At 33.7% G+C, this 19,861-nt stretch overlaps 5 protein-coding genes across 5 annotated transcripts; 3 read left to right on the top strand and 2 right to left on the bottom strand.

Annotated features, from left to right (window-relative positions):
* Positions 1–253: 253 nt before the first annotated feature.
* Positions 254–1,239, top strand: HELRODRAFT_92327 (hypothetical protein; the record flags this gene model as incomplete). Its single annotated transcript, XM_009014980.1, has 3 exons — positions 254–421; positions 843–983; positions 1,120–1,239. 3 exons carry the CDS (start codon positions 254–256, stop codon positions 1,237–1,239), a joined length of 429 nt encoding a protein of 142 aa, XP_009013228.1.
* A 1,308-nt stretch (positions 1,240–2,547) lies between these two features.
* HELRODRAFT_184051 (hypothetical protein) lies at positions 2,548–6,430 on the bottom strand (the record flags this gene model as incomplete). The annotated part of the gene is made up of 7 exons (XM_009014979.1): positions 2,548–2,568; positions 3,674–3,736; positions 3,881–4,198; positions 4,374–4,431; positions 4,677–5,209; positions 5,359–5,841; positions 6,428–6,430. 7 exons carry the CDS (start codon positions 6,428–6,430, stop codon positions 2,548–2,550), a joined length of 1,479 nt encoding a protein of 492 aa, XP_009013227.1.
* Positions 6,431–6,879: 449 nt separating this feature from the next.
* HELRODRAFT_195070 (hypothetical protein) lies at positions 6,880–11,681 on the top strand (the record flags this gene model as incomplete). Its single annotated transcript, XM_009014978.1, has 8 exons — positions 6,880–7,001; positions 8,435–8,603; positions 8,937–9,098; positions 9,480–9,618; positions 10,080–10,182; positions 10,937–11,027; positions 11,534–11,622; positions 11,653–11,681. Coding segments are annotated over 8 exons (903 nt in total), but the record flags the coding sequence as incomplete, so codon positions are not given.
* Positions 11,682–12,641: 960 nt separating this feature from the next.
* HELRODRAFT_184049 (hypothetical protein) lies at positions 12,642–13,237 on the bottom strand (the record flags this gene model as incomplete). The annotated part of the gene is made up of 3 exons (XM_009014977.1): positions 12,642–12,738; positions 12,801–12,933; positions 13,039–13,237. 3 exons carry the CDS (start codon positions 13,235–13,237, stop codon positions 12,642–12,644), a joined length of 429 nt encoding a protein of 142 aa, XP_009013225.1.
* A 1,820-nt stretch (positions 13,238–15,057) lies between these two features.
* HELRODRAFT_184048 (hypothetical protein) lies at positions 15,058–17,779 on the top strand (the record flags this gene model as incomplete). Its single annotated transcript, XM_009014976.1, has 7 exons — positions 15,058–15,159; positions 15,550–15,633; positions 16,146–16,337; positions 16,500–16,697; positions 17,053–17,054; positions 17,218–17,331; positions 17,593–17,779. The coding sequence occupies 7 exons, from the start codon at positions 15,058–15,060 to the stop codon at positions 17,777–17,779; spliced, it is 879 nt and encodes a 292-aa protein (XP_009013224.1).
* Positions 17,780–19,861: the final 2,082 nt, after the last annotated feature.

Genomic DNA, 19,861 nt, shown 5'->3' with positions numbered 1-19,861 from the left:
TTATTACAAAGAAAAGAAACAACCATTTCTCTTTCTCTTTTCCGCTTGATTGTAAACAGGTTGCAGCTCCGTCGTGAACGTTTTTTTCAATCCGTTTAATCTGCATTTTTCGTTTTTTATTTCAACGCTGTAAAATATATTTTGTTTTTTGTTTAATATAAAATAAAAAGCTGCAGATTATTTGACGTTATTTAAGGTGCTTTCATTCATTCAAATTTGTATAAAATTTTGTCAGGTTTGGCTGATAGCCGCCATGAAGTTCAACAAGAGTGTGTCTGGTTCACGTCGCAAGAATCGTCGGCGACATTTCAATGCTCCTTCGCATATTAGAAGGAAGATCATGAGCTCGCCATTGTGCAAAGAGCTTAGACAAAAATACAACGTACGCAGTATCCCCATCCGCAAAGATGACGAAGTTCAAGTGTGTCATTTGTTTTTTCACAATTCTTAGATATTAGTTGTATGCCATACGCAAGGGTGCAAAAATTGTACACACATCTATAGCAAGATCATAGGCCGGTACTGGGTAGTCCAAAAAATGGTAAACAAAGAGTTGAAAATTTAAAAATAGATTTTGGTAAATTTTACGTCATTTAGTGGTTTATCGCCTGCTCTTGTCTTGTTGAAAAAAATGATGTTTAAAAGCGCAATTTTTAATTTTCCTTGCCTTGTAAAATGTTAAATGATTGCCATACCTTCTTGAAATAATAAATAAATTTAACTTGTGTTAAAATATTTTTTTACAATAACTATTGCATTTAGTTCTGTAAATAGTGCATCTTAATTTTTATTTGTTATTGATATTGGTTGTTAAAAGTTACTATCCTATGAAATCATTGAAGGTTGTCAGGGGGCACCACAAAGGAGCTCAAGTTGGCAAGGTTGTCCAAGTATACAGAAAGAAGTACATCATACACATTGAAAGAATCCAAAGGGAAAAAGTCAACGGTGCGACTGTCCATGTCGGCATTCACCCATCAAAAGTTTGTTGTAATTTAGTTTTCTTTTTGTTTTATTTTAGTTCATAGAATAATTTTATATTTTATTGTTCAATTTTAATGTATCATAGTCCAGTTTTGCAATGTTAAGCTTTTTCTTAAACTTTATAAATATTAATAGGTTGTCATTGTCAAACTCAAAATGGACAAAGATCGTAAGTTAATTTTGGAACGCAAGGCCAGATCCAAACAATTAGACAAGGGCAAGCACTCCGAAGAGTCAGTCATGGAAACTGCCTAGTTGATTGATTGATTTAAAGTGATATGATTGATTAATTAATTTGGATGGTTTTTCCATAACTAGACTGTTGTTGAAATGTTTGGTTTGCAATGAAATGCATATAAAACATCATTTGAAATGTTTTCCCATATTTTAAACTGAGCATTCTAACAAGTAGAAGATAATGAAATTTTAAAAATTTTCAATTGAGAATGTATAAATCAGTATGGAACACGTGACTAAGAATTACATGCCAATATGGGAACTGAGCAGATTAAAAATAAAAATAACTGGCTTTGCTAAATAATGCAGATTTCCTCCGTTTAACACATTTCTGTAGTTAAAGTTAGGTATATTTTTTATTTCAAATGAAATTATTTCTGTGGAAATGCATTGAAAAAAGTAAGAAATGAATGAGATAATTAGCGTAAGATAGACATGGCTAATTCTCTGTGCAGATGTTAAGATATTTGTGTATTGGTTTAGTGGGCGATACCACTTTAGTATTGGTGTGTGGGTGGCGAGTTTGCGTGATAATTGAGAAGGATATAAGAATCGAGGTAATTAATTCGGTGACGTGACGACGATAGTACTACTACACCTGGAGCTGCGTATGATCCGGTGCGATGTGTGTGCAGTGGAATTCGGAGATAAATAGTTTGATAAATAAATCAGGTGAACTTGGGCAACTTTTAAAAAAATGTGTATAAAACGTTAAATCTAAAAAGGCGAGTGAATAAATAAATGATTTGTGATCACAAATTGTATGAAAAATAGTTGTAAAAATGTTACTAAATATAATAAGAACATAACTACGCGAAAAAAAGTTTGGAAGGCGGATGTGATAATCCGTGGCGGTTTTAAAAAATAAATATTTGATAGAAACGTTCGACTGATAGAGTAAAATAATAAAAAAATTAATATGTTTAATAATAATTAATAAGTTTAAAATTTAAGAACACTTGAATGCATAGCGTTAAGAATGAGGAGTCTTGGCATAGAGTCATTGTTTATGTATGACATTATTAACACGAGGTAAAGCGAGCTTACTTGAAATTATAGGTAATTGTAATAAACATTAGGCCACCCTGATAGTATCACTGTTCACAAAAAAAATGTATTAATGAGATCGGCGCTAGAAAAAAATACAGCTATGCAGACCAGTACAATTGTAATGTCCTCACCAAGTCGATAATTACGCTTTTTGATTGATTGTCATTACAACTGAGCTAAATACTGGCCTAACAGTTACCAAATAATAAAATTGTTGCTCACTGCACTAAAAATGCAACTACGTTTATTACAAGTGGGTATAGAGTTGAGTTGCTTCTATTTCAATTTGTCCTCGTTCTGTTACGATAGAGTTGATATAATGTAATTTAATATTACATTATTTAATATAATGGTCATAGTGGTTGCACAAGCTCTGACAGCTTACAATTATAAAATAAGAATGTACAAAAGATAAACACATTTGACAACCATCACTAAGGTCTTAATGTGACGATTGAGATGAGTGGAATAATATATGATATAGATCTTCCTGATGTAGTCATACATATAAATACACAAAAAATTAAATACATATATATCAGCAGCTACTCAGAGCTTGAAAGAAATTGTTCTTTATATTTAAGTTAAAAATGTATTTTCACTCATTTCGCTATCAATACGGCTGAAAAAACGTACTAGATGCAGTACGTGCTTGTAAAAGATGATTTGAAGATAAGGTTAATAAGAATAAATAAAGAATAAGCAACACTCGTAACTGGCTAGTTAGTTGTTGAGTTGTCGCTGTTGTCAACGCCGGTTGTTGCTGCTGTTGGCAATGATGTTGTTGTTGTTGTTGTTGTTGATGTTGTTCCTGACGTTGTTGTCGGCATTTCAGTTGACCCTTCAAGGCCAAACATGGACTTCCGACAGAGTGGACAATCTCTTTTGAACTACAGTTGAAAAATTATCAAGTCACAGCCAACATAATTTATAGTTAATTTATTAAATTAATTATTACTAATAGTTTCAACAGACTTTAATTCAGATTATTCAAAATATTAAAAAAAACGTCGTTAAAAATCAGAATTCAAAATATTTTCGAGGTCCAACAGAAACGCAAAAAAAATATGGAACCACCAGTACAATAAAAGTATTTACACAATTTAAAATATGTGGCCGCCCAAGTGATAATGGACATAATGATGAACTGTGTCTCTACTTTCATTTAGAAATTAAAAATTATTATTGCATGAAAATAAGATGCAACTAAAAACTGCTTAAAATCGGAAGTGGAGCAATCAATAAAACGCTTATAATCATATAAAAATTATTTTCTGGATAAAATTTCCACCTGCCTATTGTAAAAAAAATCAGAACTGCTAATGTGGAAGCGTCAAAACAGCAGGTTGAATAATCACAAGCAAAAAGCATGTTTCGAAAAAAGACCAAAAATATGACAAACCTTAAGCCACTCATCACAACATGTTTTATGGAATACATGGCCACAAGGTAATTGTCTGTAAACCTGAGAGGGTTTGAATTTTGATAAGCATATTGTGCATTTAATAAATGTATTAGTGCGTTGTTGTGCAGCTGCTGCTGTAGGCTTAATTGTGGTGGTGCTGGTTCTCGTCACTGAATTAATACTGGTCTGTACGGTTTGTATCACCTCAGACTTGTTGGAATGTTTATTACCATTAGCTGATAACTTGCACTTTTCATAAATGTTGCCTTCCTCAACGTCCCGAGAAGAATGCAGAATGTCGATGTTACAGCAAACAGTTTCCGTCTCCACGTCTGTGACAACGGCGTCATCGTCGCGATTGGTGTCCTTGCTAACTCGGAATATGGTGGCTTGGTCTGTGAAAACTTGTGCAGGGAGGTATCTGTCGATTTCATCTGGATTCATCTCAATCTCGCCCTCTTCTCCAAGTTCAGGTTCTTCCCGAAAGTTGCCCAAAGGGTCCACCGGGATGTATGTCATGTTCTGCAAAAAATGAAGTTGTTCATCAACCAAAAAAAAATTTTTAAATCACACGGATGCGTGTAGCCATTGAAAACATAGTATTGAAATAAGAGAATCGCAATCACAGTTAATAATTAAGAGGAAGTTATTGATTTATTGATTGGTACTTTAAATATTGAAAATATTAAACAGAAACTTCGTCTGCTAGGTAGCCATCTGCCATCAGTTCTAACAAATATTTGTGTACCTCACCTCTGTTTTATATTTGATATATGTATGTATGAGTATTAGTTTAACATACATTTTTCATAACTATAATATTCATCATATTAACAAGACATCAATCACATTTATTATATATATTGCATAAAACCATTTACAACATTCATGCAATATTAATAATGTTACTGTCACAGCTATTATTACCAAATAAATGTTTTCCAAAATAAACAAAAAAATTAGGTGAAATTGTAAAAGACAACGTGTCTTACAAACGTACAACATTGCAAAGTAGTGGGAGATGAAAAAAACAGGTGGTTCCAAAGGGATGTGCCTGGAACTGCTGCTCCCCTGGCTACTCTTTGTGTCATTAATGTTTTTGTTGTTGATGTCACCGTAATTGTGTTCTGTGCTTGCGTTTTTGTTAGATTGTTGTAGAGCTGTCAGTTCATTCAAGTTAACTGTAAAATAAGGATGTGGTCTCTTTTTTTCCTTAGATTTTAACAGCTTGCTATGATTGAACAGTTGGGACAATTTAAGAGAGTAATGTTGTTTGGCATGTTTCAAATCTGGCAAAGAGCAGCTTCTTTGGAGTTTTACAATCGATTTATTTCTCAGATATTTGTTACAAACTTCTGAGATGAATTTAAAAAATTCTTTTTGAAAACTTTCTGGCTTAAAATCACGTTCCACACTTTCAAAATTAATTTGAAATAATTCAAAATCCTTCAGAGATTCACTGAATTTGCATTTAGTTAAAGACAGCCAGCGTAAATTCCACACCGCATCAAATAGAACATTTTCGTGCTTGTTCTTTGAAATTAAAAAAGTTTGAATGCTTTATTAAAAAAAACGATAAATTGAATATTTTAACAAATGAAAGAAAGAATATCATTTTTACAACATTATATCACTTCTACTAATTTCAATAAACACAAAAATTACTCCCATGTAAAACAGACTTTTAATTGTTGGTAAAATTCCAAAAGGAAATTTTCAAGTATATTCTCTACAGATAGAGTTTCAGTTAAAAGGAGATTGATCTCACGGTGCAAAATGCCAAACTTGTATCTTGTAACATCGTGATCTGGATCGTTCAGAATAAGGCTGGTCAGCCACTCCAAAACTCTAGCACTGTATGTATGTAAAAGTTGGTAAAAGATTTCAGGACGATGAGCTTTTGCAATCCACTCTGGGTTGAGTCGTAATGGTTCAGTACCGTTGTTAGGGTTCACTGATTGTTGTTGATCATTGTTGCTTGTTTGTTGATGCTGGCTGCTGTTTAATTGTTGACTTGAGTCGTTGTTGTTTTGTTGACTCTCTGGATGGTTAGTGTAAAGGAAAGGTACATTTTCATTTTCAGATTGAGGATTATCAGTGTCAAATTTTATGACATCAAAAAGATCAGTTATTGATTGACAAGCTATTGTTATTGCATCTGGCATCTGCATGGAAATTATTTTTGGTTACAAAAATAAAAGTAAAACAATAAAAATTAAATAGCTAGATTTTTAAACAATTTTAAATTTAAAATGTTACAGACCATGACTGTGCTTTGCATTTCAGATAACCAAATTACCAGTATTGACTATTCACTATTATAAGTAAATTTGAAGATCAGTTTGTTTATCCTTATTTTAATTTTTATTTCAGTATTATATTATTTTAATTATACAGATAGAATATACAGATACAATTATTTAATTAATTTTCCTTTTATTTAATTTTTTGGAGATCATTAAAAATAAAATAAAATTGTTTTGTTGGATACTGTTTTTGAGTAATTCAGTAAATGTAAGTAAATGGGTCTCTAAATCTCTCTTCTAAAAGCATTCCAAAAGGCTTCAATTACTATTACGTATTATTCTTTCATTTCATAGGCACTATTATAGATGTTATTTTAAATTTTAAAGTACTAAAACTAAAATAAATAAAAATTATTAGTATAAAACTATAAAGTACACTAACTGAAAACTACTAAAATATACATTAATTTATTTAATTAATTGAATTAAAACTTTTTAAACTAACCATTACAAGTGACACATTAATATCGCTCTACTCTATATCACGAATTATTGAAATCATATATTTTTATATATATATAAATTATATATAATGAATAATTTTCAATCTCGTGTAGTTAAACATTAAATTTAAAATAGAACGAACAAAAATGAAATTCAAATCTTACGCTAGAATCATTGCTACATGTATTATATATGAATATAATATAACATATTAAACCATAAAAAGTGTACATATAATTTATAATAGTATATATATATTACAAACGAATTTACAGTTATAAATGTGCAACCCGAATGAATGGTTTAATAATATTGCTAGGTATGACTAACAAATTCGTCTTAATAAAACAATCAGTCGGTTATACAATAATATATATGTTATATAATATATAATAACAATTGAATTTATATAACATATAATTTATATACTAATATATGTGTATGAATATATATATGTGTGTGTACAATGTTGAAAGTCAGCTGACACATGCCAATCAGCTGACACAAGCCCACCTAATATCCATGCCCACCAAATATGAATTGGCAAAAGAAATTATTAGGGAGTGGTCAAACGAGTATCTTCTATTTTTTAACCTGACGGTTGGAGTTTTTCAAGCTTTTCAACGAATTCGTCATATTATTTGAGTTGAGTGATAAATTTTATGCTCAATGCTAATTAAATTTATAATCCGAAATTTGATTTTTAACATCCGAAATTTGATTTTTAATTTCAATACGGTTTTTTTTAATGTAATAACGGGCACACATTTAGCAGTTTTTTTAATAAGTGTAAAGTAAATCAAAGCATACTGTGTAGAATAAAAAAAAGTTGTTGATTGCCCAGTCAATTTTTCATAATAAAGTAGTATGAGGTTATAGCAGCTGTATAATAAATATTGTATGAGGTTATAGCAGCTGTTCTTACTTTCCTCTTTATATATAAAGAAACGACCGTGGCTGATTGCCAATAATTTGGGATAAATCAAGTATCCAATAAATAGTTCAAAGTTCTTTAAAATAAAGATAATATATTATTCCACGCACTCAAAAACACACGCACACAAACAAACACACACGCACACACAAACTATTGCGCAATGTAGCGATATTAAAGTTTTATTTTCCATTTACTAATTGCTAATTTACTTACGGTACAAGACAGTGTTGGCATTTTTTTATGATCATTAATTGCCTAAATGTCAGAATTATATAAAAAAATATTTGTAATAATAAAAGAACAAAAAATCTATTTATTATTTTAAAATCAAATTTACAATTTTACTTAATCTACTTTTCCTTGTTTTAGGTTTTTGTAGTAGAGTTTTTAATTTTTAATAATTTTAATTCTTATTTATTTTTATTGATTTTCAATTTATCATTAAATTAATATTTAGTTATTTATTAATTAATGTAAATATTATAGTTAATGATGACAATGGTGGTTGATGAGGTGATCATAAATGCTGCTGATGAGTATCTCAATGAATTAAAAGTTAAAAATAAAACCTTCCATCTGAAAAGCGAAGCTATCAAACAAGCTGATGAGTATGTTCGAGTTGAATAAACATTTTTTCAACTGTTTTTTTTTATGAAAATGATGTAAACAATATAGATAAAAATAAATGATAAAGATGAAAAATGATGAAATGATTGAATTGTGAATTGTGAATGATGAAATAACAAAGTAAAAGTTGAGAGTAAACTTTTTGCCACAAAGAAAAGCTAGTAGATTAAGGTACATCCATACCATATCGGCAAAATATATCATATAAAATTTCACTAGGCATGTCAGTGCTTGGGTGATAGTATTGTGATAGTAAGTTCTGGATAGATAGTATTTTAACTAATCAGGTCATAACTCTCTCTTGTTAAAACAGAACCGGGAAATTTCAATCGACTTGTAATGCCATTTGTATTGCATATAACTCTGTTACCATATGGTTTTTTTCTAATGTTTGACAAAACTTTTCAAAATTCTTAAATCAAATTATGAAAATGTGTTATTCAGGTGGTTAACGTGGTGCATAACCAACCAACATGTTTCCATAAGTTCAAACGACGTTCCTGAAAACATCCTGCCGGAAGATTGGTTCGGTGTGCTGCTCGATTGTAAAGTTTTCTGCAAAGAAGGACCCGATGATGTCTTGTTCAACGAGAATGCTGATATCAGGAGGATGGTAGGTGTTGTTTGTGTTTTTGTTTGTGTGTGTTGCATGTATGTGTTGGATGTTTGTGTGCATGTGATGCATGTTTTTGTATATGTTGGATGTTTTTGTGTATGTTGGATGTTTGTGTGTGTGATGATGTTTGCTTGTGCGTGCTGCATGTTTGTGTGCGTGCTGCATGTTTGTGTGTGTGTCAGATGTGTGGTTGTATACAGTGGGTTTGAGTTCCTCGTGCACGTTGTTCTTGTGTTTATATGGGTTCTGTCTGGTTGTTTGTGTTAGTTTCGTTAACTTGATGTTAGTTGTTTCTAGATAATTTCTTTGTTGGTCTATTCTACTTTATAGGTGGCCAGAGGTAATTGTTTCTTGAAGTTGAGATCGCCAGAATGGGTGGTGGAAACTTCCCACGTCCTTCGAGGTCTGCCAAAGTTCTGTGAAGGCCTTGGAGAGGCTGAAGGGGAGAGTAAGAAGGATGAGGATGATAAGTGGAAGGATTATTTCACGAAAGTTTGTTTCTATTTCTGTCTATAAAGATGTGATGCTAAATAAACTGCAGAAACAAAAAAAAAATCATAACTACAAAAATTATCTGCAAATGTAAAAATTTTAACTGATCCTTCCACTGAATGGATAATCATAGTTATTTCATCAATTTGTGAATTAATTTCTAATGATAGATCAACTAGAGCAAAACAAATTTGTAGCATTCCAGAAATCATCATCATCTGTATCACCATCATCATCATCATCTGTATCGTTATCTATATCATAATCTGTATTATTATCCGTATCGTCATCTGCGCCATTGTCATCATCATCTCTATCATCAGCTATTTAAACTGAGCAACAAATAAAATAAAAAACCATTCAATGGCTTTTAACATGAAGGACATAGCAGAGACAAGTTACATTCTGAGCAGCAACAAACTGAACGGCGAGTCAGGGCACATGGCAGCCCTACTCATCCACGGTACCCCCTACTGGTTGGGAGGGTCCAAGAATGTCAGCATGCTGTTTAGGAATCGAGGTAGTTAGTCAGTTAGGTAATTATGTTGATGTGATTGGCTTATTAGTTGATTTATTAGTTGTTAATGTGTGAATCAATTATACTCTGTTGACTGCTCCAGCCATTCGTTCTTGGTTGATTTCTCCAATAGTTGATTGATTGGTTTGTTGGTTGAATTATTGATCAATCGATTGACTATCCGACCGACTAGTTAGTTGATTGATTGATTGATTGACTGATTGAGTTTGTTGGTTGATAGATTGACGAGCTAATCAACCAGTTGATTAGTTTTATATAAATTTTTAAAATGGGAAAATCAACGTAGAATAAAAATTCCAACATTTCCACACACAGCGCGACAGTTAATATTGTAATGTAAAAAGCCAATAAAGATAATTAATTAAATATTCTTTTACTATTAATTTTACAATTTAAGAATTAAATGAAAATAATTAATAAATATTGTAACCTCATCACGTAAGATGACATTAAGAAGTATGCCAGCGCGCAACGATACTCCATCGCAATGGAGATCTGCGAAGAGTGGATGGGTTATGTTGACGATCACCATCATGAGGCTGGAAGGTTTTAAAAGAATGGTGGTCACTGGAATGATGATGGTTACTGGAATGATGATGATGATGGTGGGGGTTACTGGAATGATGATAATGATGATGGTGGGGTTACTGGAATGATGATGATGATGGTGGGGTTACTGGAATGATGATGATGATGGTGGGGGTTACTGGAATGATGATAATGATGATGGTGGGGTTACTGGAATGATGATGATGATGGTGGGGTTACTGGAATGATGATGATGATGGTGGGGTTACTGGAATGATGATAATGATGATGGTGGGGTTACTGGAATGATGATGATGATGGTGGGGTTACTGGAATGATGATGATGATGGTGGGGTTACTGGAATGATGATGATATTGATGGTGGTTACTGAAAAGATGATGATGGTGGTGGTTACTGGAGTGATGATAGTGATGGTGGTTACTGGAATGATGATGATGATGGTGGGGGTTACTGGAATGATGATAATGATGATGGTGGTGGTTACTGGAATGATGATGATAGTGATGGTGACTAAGATGTTGATAACTGAGATGTTGTTGACTGGAGTGAAGATAATGATAATGATGATGATAGTTGTTTATGACCAACTTTGTAGGATAATATATCTGAATCAATCACTTTATTATGTACAATCACTTTATTATGGCATCACCACCATTATCATCATTATCAGCATCACCATCATCGCCATCATCATCATCACCATCACCATTATCTTCGCCATCATTATCATCACCACCACCACCACAGATTACACTCATTCATGTGCGAGTATAAACTAACGGGCAACTTTGAATTCCTCAGCCCTCACCACCAGCACATCGAAGACTTCAGTCACATGGCCAAGTAGGGATGTGTATGCTTGTTTGAATTAATTATAAGTAGGGATGGGTAGGCTTTTTTGAATTAATTATAAGTAGGAATGTGTAGGCTTTTTTGAATTAATTATAAGTAGGGATGGGTAGGTTTCTTCCACTTGATCGTGCTTATTTTTGAATTCAATGATCATTAACTTAACAAAAATTGACTTGGGAGTATAATTTTCATTGAAAATGTCTTCAAATTTGTTATTTGGTATAGGCCGTATTTAGTCGAATAAATGATTTGTTGTTTAGTTGCATCGCTAAATTCGACTTGGCTTGGTAGATTCAATGAAGTTACTTTTGAAAAATTAATCATTTTACCGTCATCTTTAATCCACAAATCAGCATCATCTTTAATCCACAAATCAGCATCATCTTCACCATCATCATCGTAATCGTCTGTAACATTATTATCTTAATCATCTCTATCTTCATCATAATCATCTTCATCATCATCATAATCATCCCACATCGTCTCCACAGGCCTCAGTTAATCTTCATCACCTGGACATTTCTCAATTTAGAGTCCGTCCTTGAAAAGCCGATAACTGACCAGCCAACATCATCATCATCGTCATCACAACCTGCAACATTACCATCATCATCACCTACGTCATCATCATCATCTTCTTCTTATTCTTCATCATCATCATCATCTTCGTTATCGTTGTTGCTGTGTGTCCCGCCTGACATTTCAATATGCGTTAGTAACTCCATCCTAACCTTCATTCCTTGTTCATGGTAATGATTGCGATGATTATGATGAAGATCGCGATGATTGTGATGATGATTGTGATGACGATTGTGATGATGATTGTGATGATGATTAGAACTTTATTCTTTCATATATTCCATTAGTTACAAAATTATTTTTATACATTTGTATGCTGTTAATAATGGTAATAATAATAATAGTAATAATAATAATAATTATTATTGTTATTATTATTATAATGAAAACATATTTTTTTACACGTCAAAAGTAAGAAAAATCAAATGATGAAAAGAAAAGTCTAACAAAATGAATTGTAGTAAAACGTATTTTAAATGATAATAATTTATAATGATAATAACAATAATTGTAATAATTTTTTAAAAATTATTATTCTTATTTTTTAATTTTTTTTTTAAGTTTTATTTGTATGTATGTATGCATGCATGCATGCATGTATGTATGTATGTGTGTATGTATGTATGTATGTATGTATGTGTGTGTGTATGTATGTATGTTTGTTTGTTTGTTTGTATGTATGCAAGTATGTACATTGAATATCATGGCCGTTGGTTTAAAGGTTAATTTTTTATTTTTATTCAGCTGGCCCGACGCTTCAGGTTGCAAACGATTGAAATTGAGATGGTGAAGCTGGAGGACCTGTATGGGCACGTCAGAAAGGTTGGTTGGGTGTGTGGTAGAGTTGTTAGTTGGTTGATACCTAACTGACTGAACAGCCAACTGGTAGACTGATTAACAGACTGATTGAACTGTCGGTTGTTATCCAGTCATTTTATTTTATTTTACCAGTTATTTTATCCCTCGTTTAAATCATTAATCAAGTTGGTTAACTAATTGATCAGTCGAATTAATTAATCAATCAACCAATCAGGTGAGACATCGATCGAAGGTAGAGGGCTGTGTTATGTACTTTGTGGACGAACATCGCAATGTCATTGGCATCATTAAGAAGAAAACTGTTTGGTGGGTTCGCGTGAGAGGATAGTGATAATATGCTGCGGTGATTAGTGTTGCTAACGGTTTGGCTAGGTTTGAGGAACAAGCTGGACCGATCAAACTCCAAGTCGGGCCGAGCCGAGCCGGATCGGCTTGAAAGTCCAAACGAGTCTCTGCCTTCGAATCTAGTAGCTGCAACATTGCCAGCACAGCACCTAACCAATGTGATGTAATGTGATATAATGTGATGTAATGCGGTGTAATGTGATGTAATGCGATTTAATGTTTCTTTTATTGTTTCACCCAGCGGCCTCACTAACAGGCACGCAGCGTGTGGACGACTCGTGAACGAAGCTTCAGACACCCATCACAGATCCTTCCGCATTCGAATCCGGTCTCTACAACGCCTGACCAGGCGCTCTCAACCAGTACACTACCGTCCAATAAATAGAAACGATTCATAGGCAGCTCTGCGTTTGCAGCATTATGAAAGGTAGAAAATTGTTCGTCCAGGTACATCCTGATCAGGGCTTTGAGGGAGAAATTGAGAAACGTGCTGTCACGCCTTGCAAAGCACCACAATCGAAAGTTGAACGGCGGGAGTGTCAAATGTCAACACAACAGCAGCAGTAGCAACAGCAGTGATTGCGACGATCCTTTTGTCAATAAGGAAATTAATTCTGGCATATACATGGTTGGTTGATTAGTTGGTCGGTTGATTTGGTTTGGTTGGTTGATTGGTTGGTTGGTTGGTTGGTTTGGTTTGGTTGGTTGGTTGATTGATTGGTTGATTGATTGGTTAATTGGTTGTTTAGTTGGTTTGGTTGATTGGTTGGTTGATTGATTGGTTTGGTTGGTTGGTTGATTGTTTCTTGTTTGGATATCTGATAGTACTGTAAAAATGGTTTATTTTTCTGTTTATTTAACTAATGTATTAATGGGTAAATGAATAATTTTGTAACTGTTTGGTTGATTTGCGGATTTTGTTCCCGCCATCCAGTGGCACAAAAGATTGGAAGAGTTGAAAAAGTGGTTGGATTTAAGTGGTGCCATAGAGGAACAGTGGAAGGTCGGTTGGTTGGTTGGTTGGTTGGTTAGTTGGCATGTTGATTGGTTGGTTAGTTGGTTGGTAGGTTGGCTAGTTGGTTGGTTGGTTACTAGATGATTGATTGACTGTTAGTCGATGTAGTTGGATGTCTGGTTAGCTGTTTGTTTCAATGTTGGGAGAAATAATTTTTTCATGATCATGTTTGTTGGTGAGATGGGTTGGTCACTGGATGTGGAAATTTTAGTTAGCAGTTGCATGATTGGTTGCATTTATTTGGTGGTTAATTAATTGAATGGTTGGTTGATTGGTGAATAACGTGTTGGTTGAATGATTTGTAGGTCAGATAATAAGGTGATTGTATCAGTTAGATGATTAGTTGGTCAGATAATAAAGGGATTGTATCAGTTTGCTGATTGGTTGGAAGGTTGGTTTGTAATAATAGTTTCATGCAATCGTTCAATATCGTGTCTTATGAAGGACTTGGGAGAAAAATTCTTCAAATGGGTTATAACATTGGTTGTCAGGGAAGCCACCAGTAACGATGACGTCATGAAGCTCTACCCCGTTCATTGGTTGGGACCGTAATTCGTTTTTTAAAATATTTTTTACTGTTGCATTACTATACAAGAAAAAGTTTATATATAAATTTTTTTTTCATTTTGTTTCATTGAAGTTAAATGACTTAGCAAACTCCCACCTTGCAGGGTATCTTTCTTGAGAGAGCACGCACTGACAGACGAAATTGATTTCAATGCCACATCTTGATCATCAATTTGTCATCAGACTTTTCATTTTTAAGTTTGTTTCAATCTCGTTCCTACGAATTGATGAACACTTCTATTATGTTTTTATAACCGAGTGAGTGCGTCATTTTGCATGTGAATAAGTTTTTACTATGCAAATCCAGTGACTTATAAATGTTTAACGCCATCGGGTATCATCTTTCATGTGTACAGATTATAAATACACTTCTGCTGGTCACAAGCGTAATGTTTAGTCGACAAACTCGTACGCACAAATAACTACATAATAACTAACTACAAATAATTTTATTTTTGGTAGGTATACAATGTTTAAAACCATGAACGCGTCTTACTTATAAAATTGAAGTTGCCACGGAGACGACCTTGTAAACAAAAGAGCAAATGATTGCAATGTTGATTGCACTAATCTTCGGACTAACATTTAACGAGTCGTACATGTTCTTACTAAATTATTTAACTCGTACGAAACGCTAAAATACAAAAAAGTTGCACAAGCCAAATACCACACTGCTGATTAAATTCTCGAAATGAGTGAATACGAGAAAACAAACACCGACCTGTTGAGGACCAGTTCGGGAGTGGGTCACAAGTGGCGGCCCCCGCAGAACTTTCCCAACATGGAACTCATGGTGCGATGACTTTATTTCAATTCATGTGAATTTGATTATATTTCATGAAATGTACCCGAATTACAATGCATCATAAGACATAAACTCCAGTTAATTATATGTTGTTATTTATATTTAAATGTAAGCCTTTAGTATTAGTTTAGCCGTAAGTAAATTAGTAAATAAACGGCATAAATTACTTCTTTTGAATAATTTTTTTTTAATTAAAAATTTTTAACTGAAATATCGAACAAATATTTGAAACTATTTTTCTGAAAATGTAATCTCATTGTTTGTAAGACGAACATGACGAAACCACTGCCAGAAAAGCTGACCAAACTGCCTGAACTACAAACTTCTGACCATTACTTGACCACCACCGGCTCCACACACGACCACAAAATCATTCAGGATAATTACGGAAATTTCGGACCGTTTTTCAAGAAACCAGCAGCTCATTACAAAGTTCACTACCTGCAAGATTTGCACGAAAAGGTTGGTTTGATCCATTTTCTATTCAACGCTTGAAATATTGACGGTACCATGACGTGTTTCGTGAAGCAGCTGAACTGGAAAAAGATCTTATTGTTTATTAAGGGCAGTGGTTTACAAGGCTTATTTTAAAAAAATGTACAAATTAAATATTTAATAATTTTCTAACTAAAAATAAAAGAACCATGTATTCTGTAGATAATTGTAGATTCTGATAATTTTTCTTAAAGAATTAGCCTATTACGACAAAATTTTATTTCAAGCAAAAAATGATGTTTAGTAGAAACAATAAAGATAAAAAAAATTAGAAAACGAAAGAGAAACAAAATAATAAATAGAATTTTTCGTGAATCAAAACATGGCACACAATAGCACCATCGAGGAAATGAAGTGCCGTTAAACTGAAAAACAACAACGTTAAACGTTACAAAATTTGACACCAATTAAAAAAAAACAGTAGTTCACTTTTGATAAAAATTGAAATAATATAAATTTAATTGGCTAACATTCAACAGTCAACCACTACATCCTTTCATCTACAACTACATCCTTTCAAACCACAGTTGATGTCTGAAAATTTGAGACGTCCACTGACCATGGGCAACCAAACTTCGGAAATGAAGGATAAGTTTTCAGGGCAAGATCCTTTGAAGGAGCCTAAAACGTTTGAGGATTTCAAAGGATTCACACTGAGGGACCATCTCAAGGTTTGAGATCATTCACGCCGATTCATTTCTGTCATCTTATAGTTAATATGTACACATTTGGTCTCTTTATAATGCTAAATAGCTAAATAGCGGTCTTTTGCATACAAATTTAACCGAACTTGAGCATCTCTTTTTTGAAATCATTCTACCATAAACGCCCAGTCCGTACCAACTCAACCGACGTACATGGGCATCGCGGCAGACGTCATGCTGCCCGGGGGACGGACGAAATCCTGCCACAACAGATCCGTGTACCTCCTCAACGATCCCTACTTGACCACCACGCAGAAAATGCACAGACCCTTCAAGGAGGAGGAGTTGTGTCTCGAACCTAGGAGGAAACTCAACGTTCTTGAGTGGGTTTATTATTGTTATTATTTATTTATTTATTATCGTTGTTCTTTTTTATTATCGTTATCGTTATGTTGATAATGCGCTCCGACAATTTTCATTAGCTCTGTTCACCCAAAATGTTCAGTTGATTTGAGGCCAGTTGATGATGTTTTGTTAATGTAATTGTAGATAGATCCATTTTTATATAATGGTTCTTGGATAAGATTCAAGAATAACAAAAAAGAAATAAATAAGAAAAGATGCAATCTAAATCAGTGAATTGTGGTTAGTAGCTAATTGCCTTTCCAGTTTTGTAGTATTGCAAGTTAAAGCAGCTCAAAAGCGTAAACATGCAATCACGCTTGGATGCTCTCAACGAAAGATGTAAGTGACAATGCTTTCTTACAAATGTAGCATGGGATGGCGCTAATATATGATTGACACGAAGCACACCCGGTATACATTTCTCTAAGGAAACATAATTCATACAACTATCTACACTACAACAACAAAGACCTTCACACCAACAACCACCACCAACACACAGCCAGGGACCTCGTGTCGTTGTACCCCAGCAGACCCCCATGACAGACAAGTTGTTCTCGAGGCAGGAGACGAAGATCAATCAGATACCTCCGTTGGTCGCCCATGTGCCTCACTCGTTAGTCTCAAATATGCTGCTGGCTGTTCATCTAGCTATGTGACTTGTTCGTTTGTGGCCGATTGTCGAGTCGTTGTCACACCTGTTTAGTTGCAATCCTTTGGATTCATTTCTTATTCATTGGCTTGATCGTTATCATGAGATAATTCTCATTATCGTTATCAACTTTATTAGTACCACTAACGAGATCGTCATCACCACCACCGTCGTCATCATCGTCATCATCATCATCATCACAAACACCGACCACGTGACTAACAGGGGCTTCAGAACAGAGTACCGTGAACATTTCCAGCAGCCTGTGGATTTGAACCCGCAGGAAACTTCCACCTGCCCTCCAGACATCATGAACGTCAGGGAGGGCAACAGCAGGCAGGTACAGACCATCCCACTCTTTTACGATACCGAGTACAAGAGGATTGGTAGCAAGTGTAGAGTTACTGTCTAAATACTCGTCATTGTGTGCGTCTGTGTGTCTCTGTGTGTGTTTGTTTAAGCGTCTGTGTGTGTTTGTGTGTGTGTTTAAGCGTCAGTGTGTTTGAGCGCACTTTGGTGTGTACGTCATTGTTGTATATGTAGGTGAGTACGAGTTTAGGATTTTGTATTTGGGAGAATTCAGTGTGTATGAAATTGTGCATTTGTGCATGTTGGTGTGCAGTGTTTTTGTATGCATCTATATGTAATGTGTAATGTGTATGTGTGTACGTGCTATGCAATGAATTTAACATAGGAATGAAGACGAAGTGGCTCTGGACAGCGCTGATAGTGATTTATTTGTATTGCCGTCTTCTTGATCTATGTTGGCTCTCACGATAGGAGTAATGGTGATGATGGTGATGATGATGGTGGTGATATGAAAATGATGCTATTGCGATGATGATATCAGTGGGATGAGATGATGATGATGTTGTTGTTGATAATAACATTGCTGATGATAACGATGATCACAATGATAACAATGGCGGCAATATGATGATGAAACATAATATCATTATTATTTTTCATAACAATTACGATGCTTTTGGTGTGATGATGAGGAAACTTGTGGTATTAATTGTAATAAGGATATACTGGTGATGTTTCATTTGTGTTCGGGACAGGATGGTTAAAAACATGTTACCCGCATGTACTGTACATATGCATATGTTATAAGTTTGTCTTACATAGGATCCAATTGCATATGTTTATGTGCCTCCTTTATTTTTTTTAATTTTTTGCTTACATTTTTATGGGTTCAATTTTAAGTTAGATGTCGAATGGCTTGGCTTTCAATCAATCAGTTGTTTGGAGCAAAATGGATTAATTTATTTAGGATCGGCATTCGTTATATTTTCGCCCAAGGCAAAATCGATGACAATTTTTTTCAATTTAAAGAATGAAGGTATCTGAAAAGATTATTTGGGTTGTAGCTATTCATAATTTTATGCCATTTCAACTTTTTAATTTGAAATAAATATGAAAATATATGCATGGAAATCATTGAGGGGTAGATGAAATGAAGAATGATTAAAAGATCCGAAATAATAAATGAAAAAATTTTGTTTTCAAGTTAACAATTCTATTTGGTGTTCTGCCTGCACCGTGAGAAAATTTTATAAAAATCGAGTCGGTACTTTAGAGTTGAGTTAATAATAAATTCTTAATTTAAACTGGTTGGATGAAGTTTCAATGTATGGCTAGTTATTTATTATGAGTGTAATTATTGTATTATTATTTTTTTTTGCCATGCATTGTGCTGTGCTTCTTGTGATACATATGCTAGTATTATTTTCCTCTTATTTTTCCACATGGTGTAGTGTTTATCAGTTTGTTGGCTCGTGTTTGGTCGGCTGGTGGATCGAGTCACCAATCCTCTGTAGTTCTTTTTGTACGTTCGTTTGTACTGAAAAAAATTTGTTGCTAATTCATATTTTTTAACCGGTGGTTTCATGTTTTTGAAAATTTAAATGAATTAAACGCTGAATATGTCATATGGGAATCAAATGGAAAGACTCGGACATTTAGTTTTTCAGGGATAAAGTAGAAACCAGAAAAAAATTATTTTACTAAGTCATCGTCGATGTGTTTTGTATGTAAATGTAAAACAGTATGTGCAAATGTATTAGCTAAATTTAACAAGTTGAATGAAACAATAACTTGAACAGAATCTTGAAAACAAGCAAGAATAAAGACAAGAATACGTACCAGCAATCATACGTACATACATGCATACATACATACATGCATACATACATACATACATACATACATACATACATACATACATACATACATACATACATACATACATACATACATACATACATACATACATACATACATGCATACATACATGCATACATACATACATACATACATACATACATGTATATATACATACATACGTACATACATACTAGTAGATATCTGACTGTGCGAGACCAGGGACATAGATAAAAGTTGAACTCGGAACTTGAACTCGGAAACGATTGCATGCCTAACCATGGCTTGTTCATCAAAACGGGTTCATACATACATGTATACATACATA

This window comes from Helobdella robusta (assembly GCF_000326865.2).
Source record: "Helobdella robusta unplaced genomic scaffold HELROscaffold_149, whole genome shotgun sequence".
Taxonomy (NCBI): domain Eukaryota; kingdom Metazoa; phylum Annelida; class Clitellata; order Rhynchobdellida; family Glossiphoniidae; genus Helobdella; species Helobdella robusta.
The sequence above is the reverse complement of the archived record's forward strand: the minus strand, read 5'-3'. Positions and strand labels throughout refer to the sequence as shown.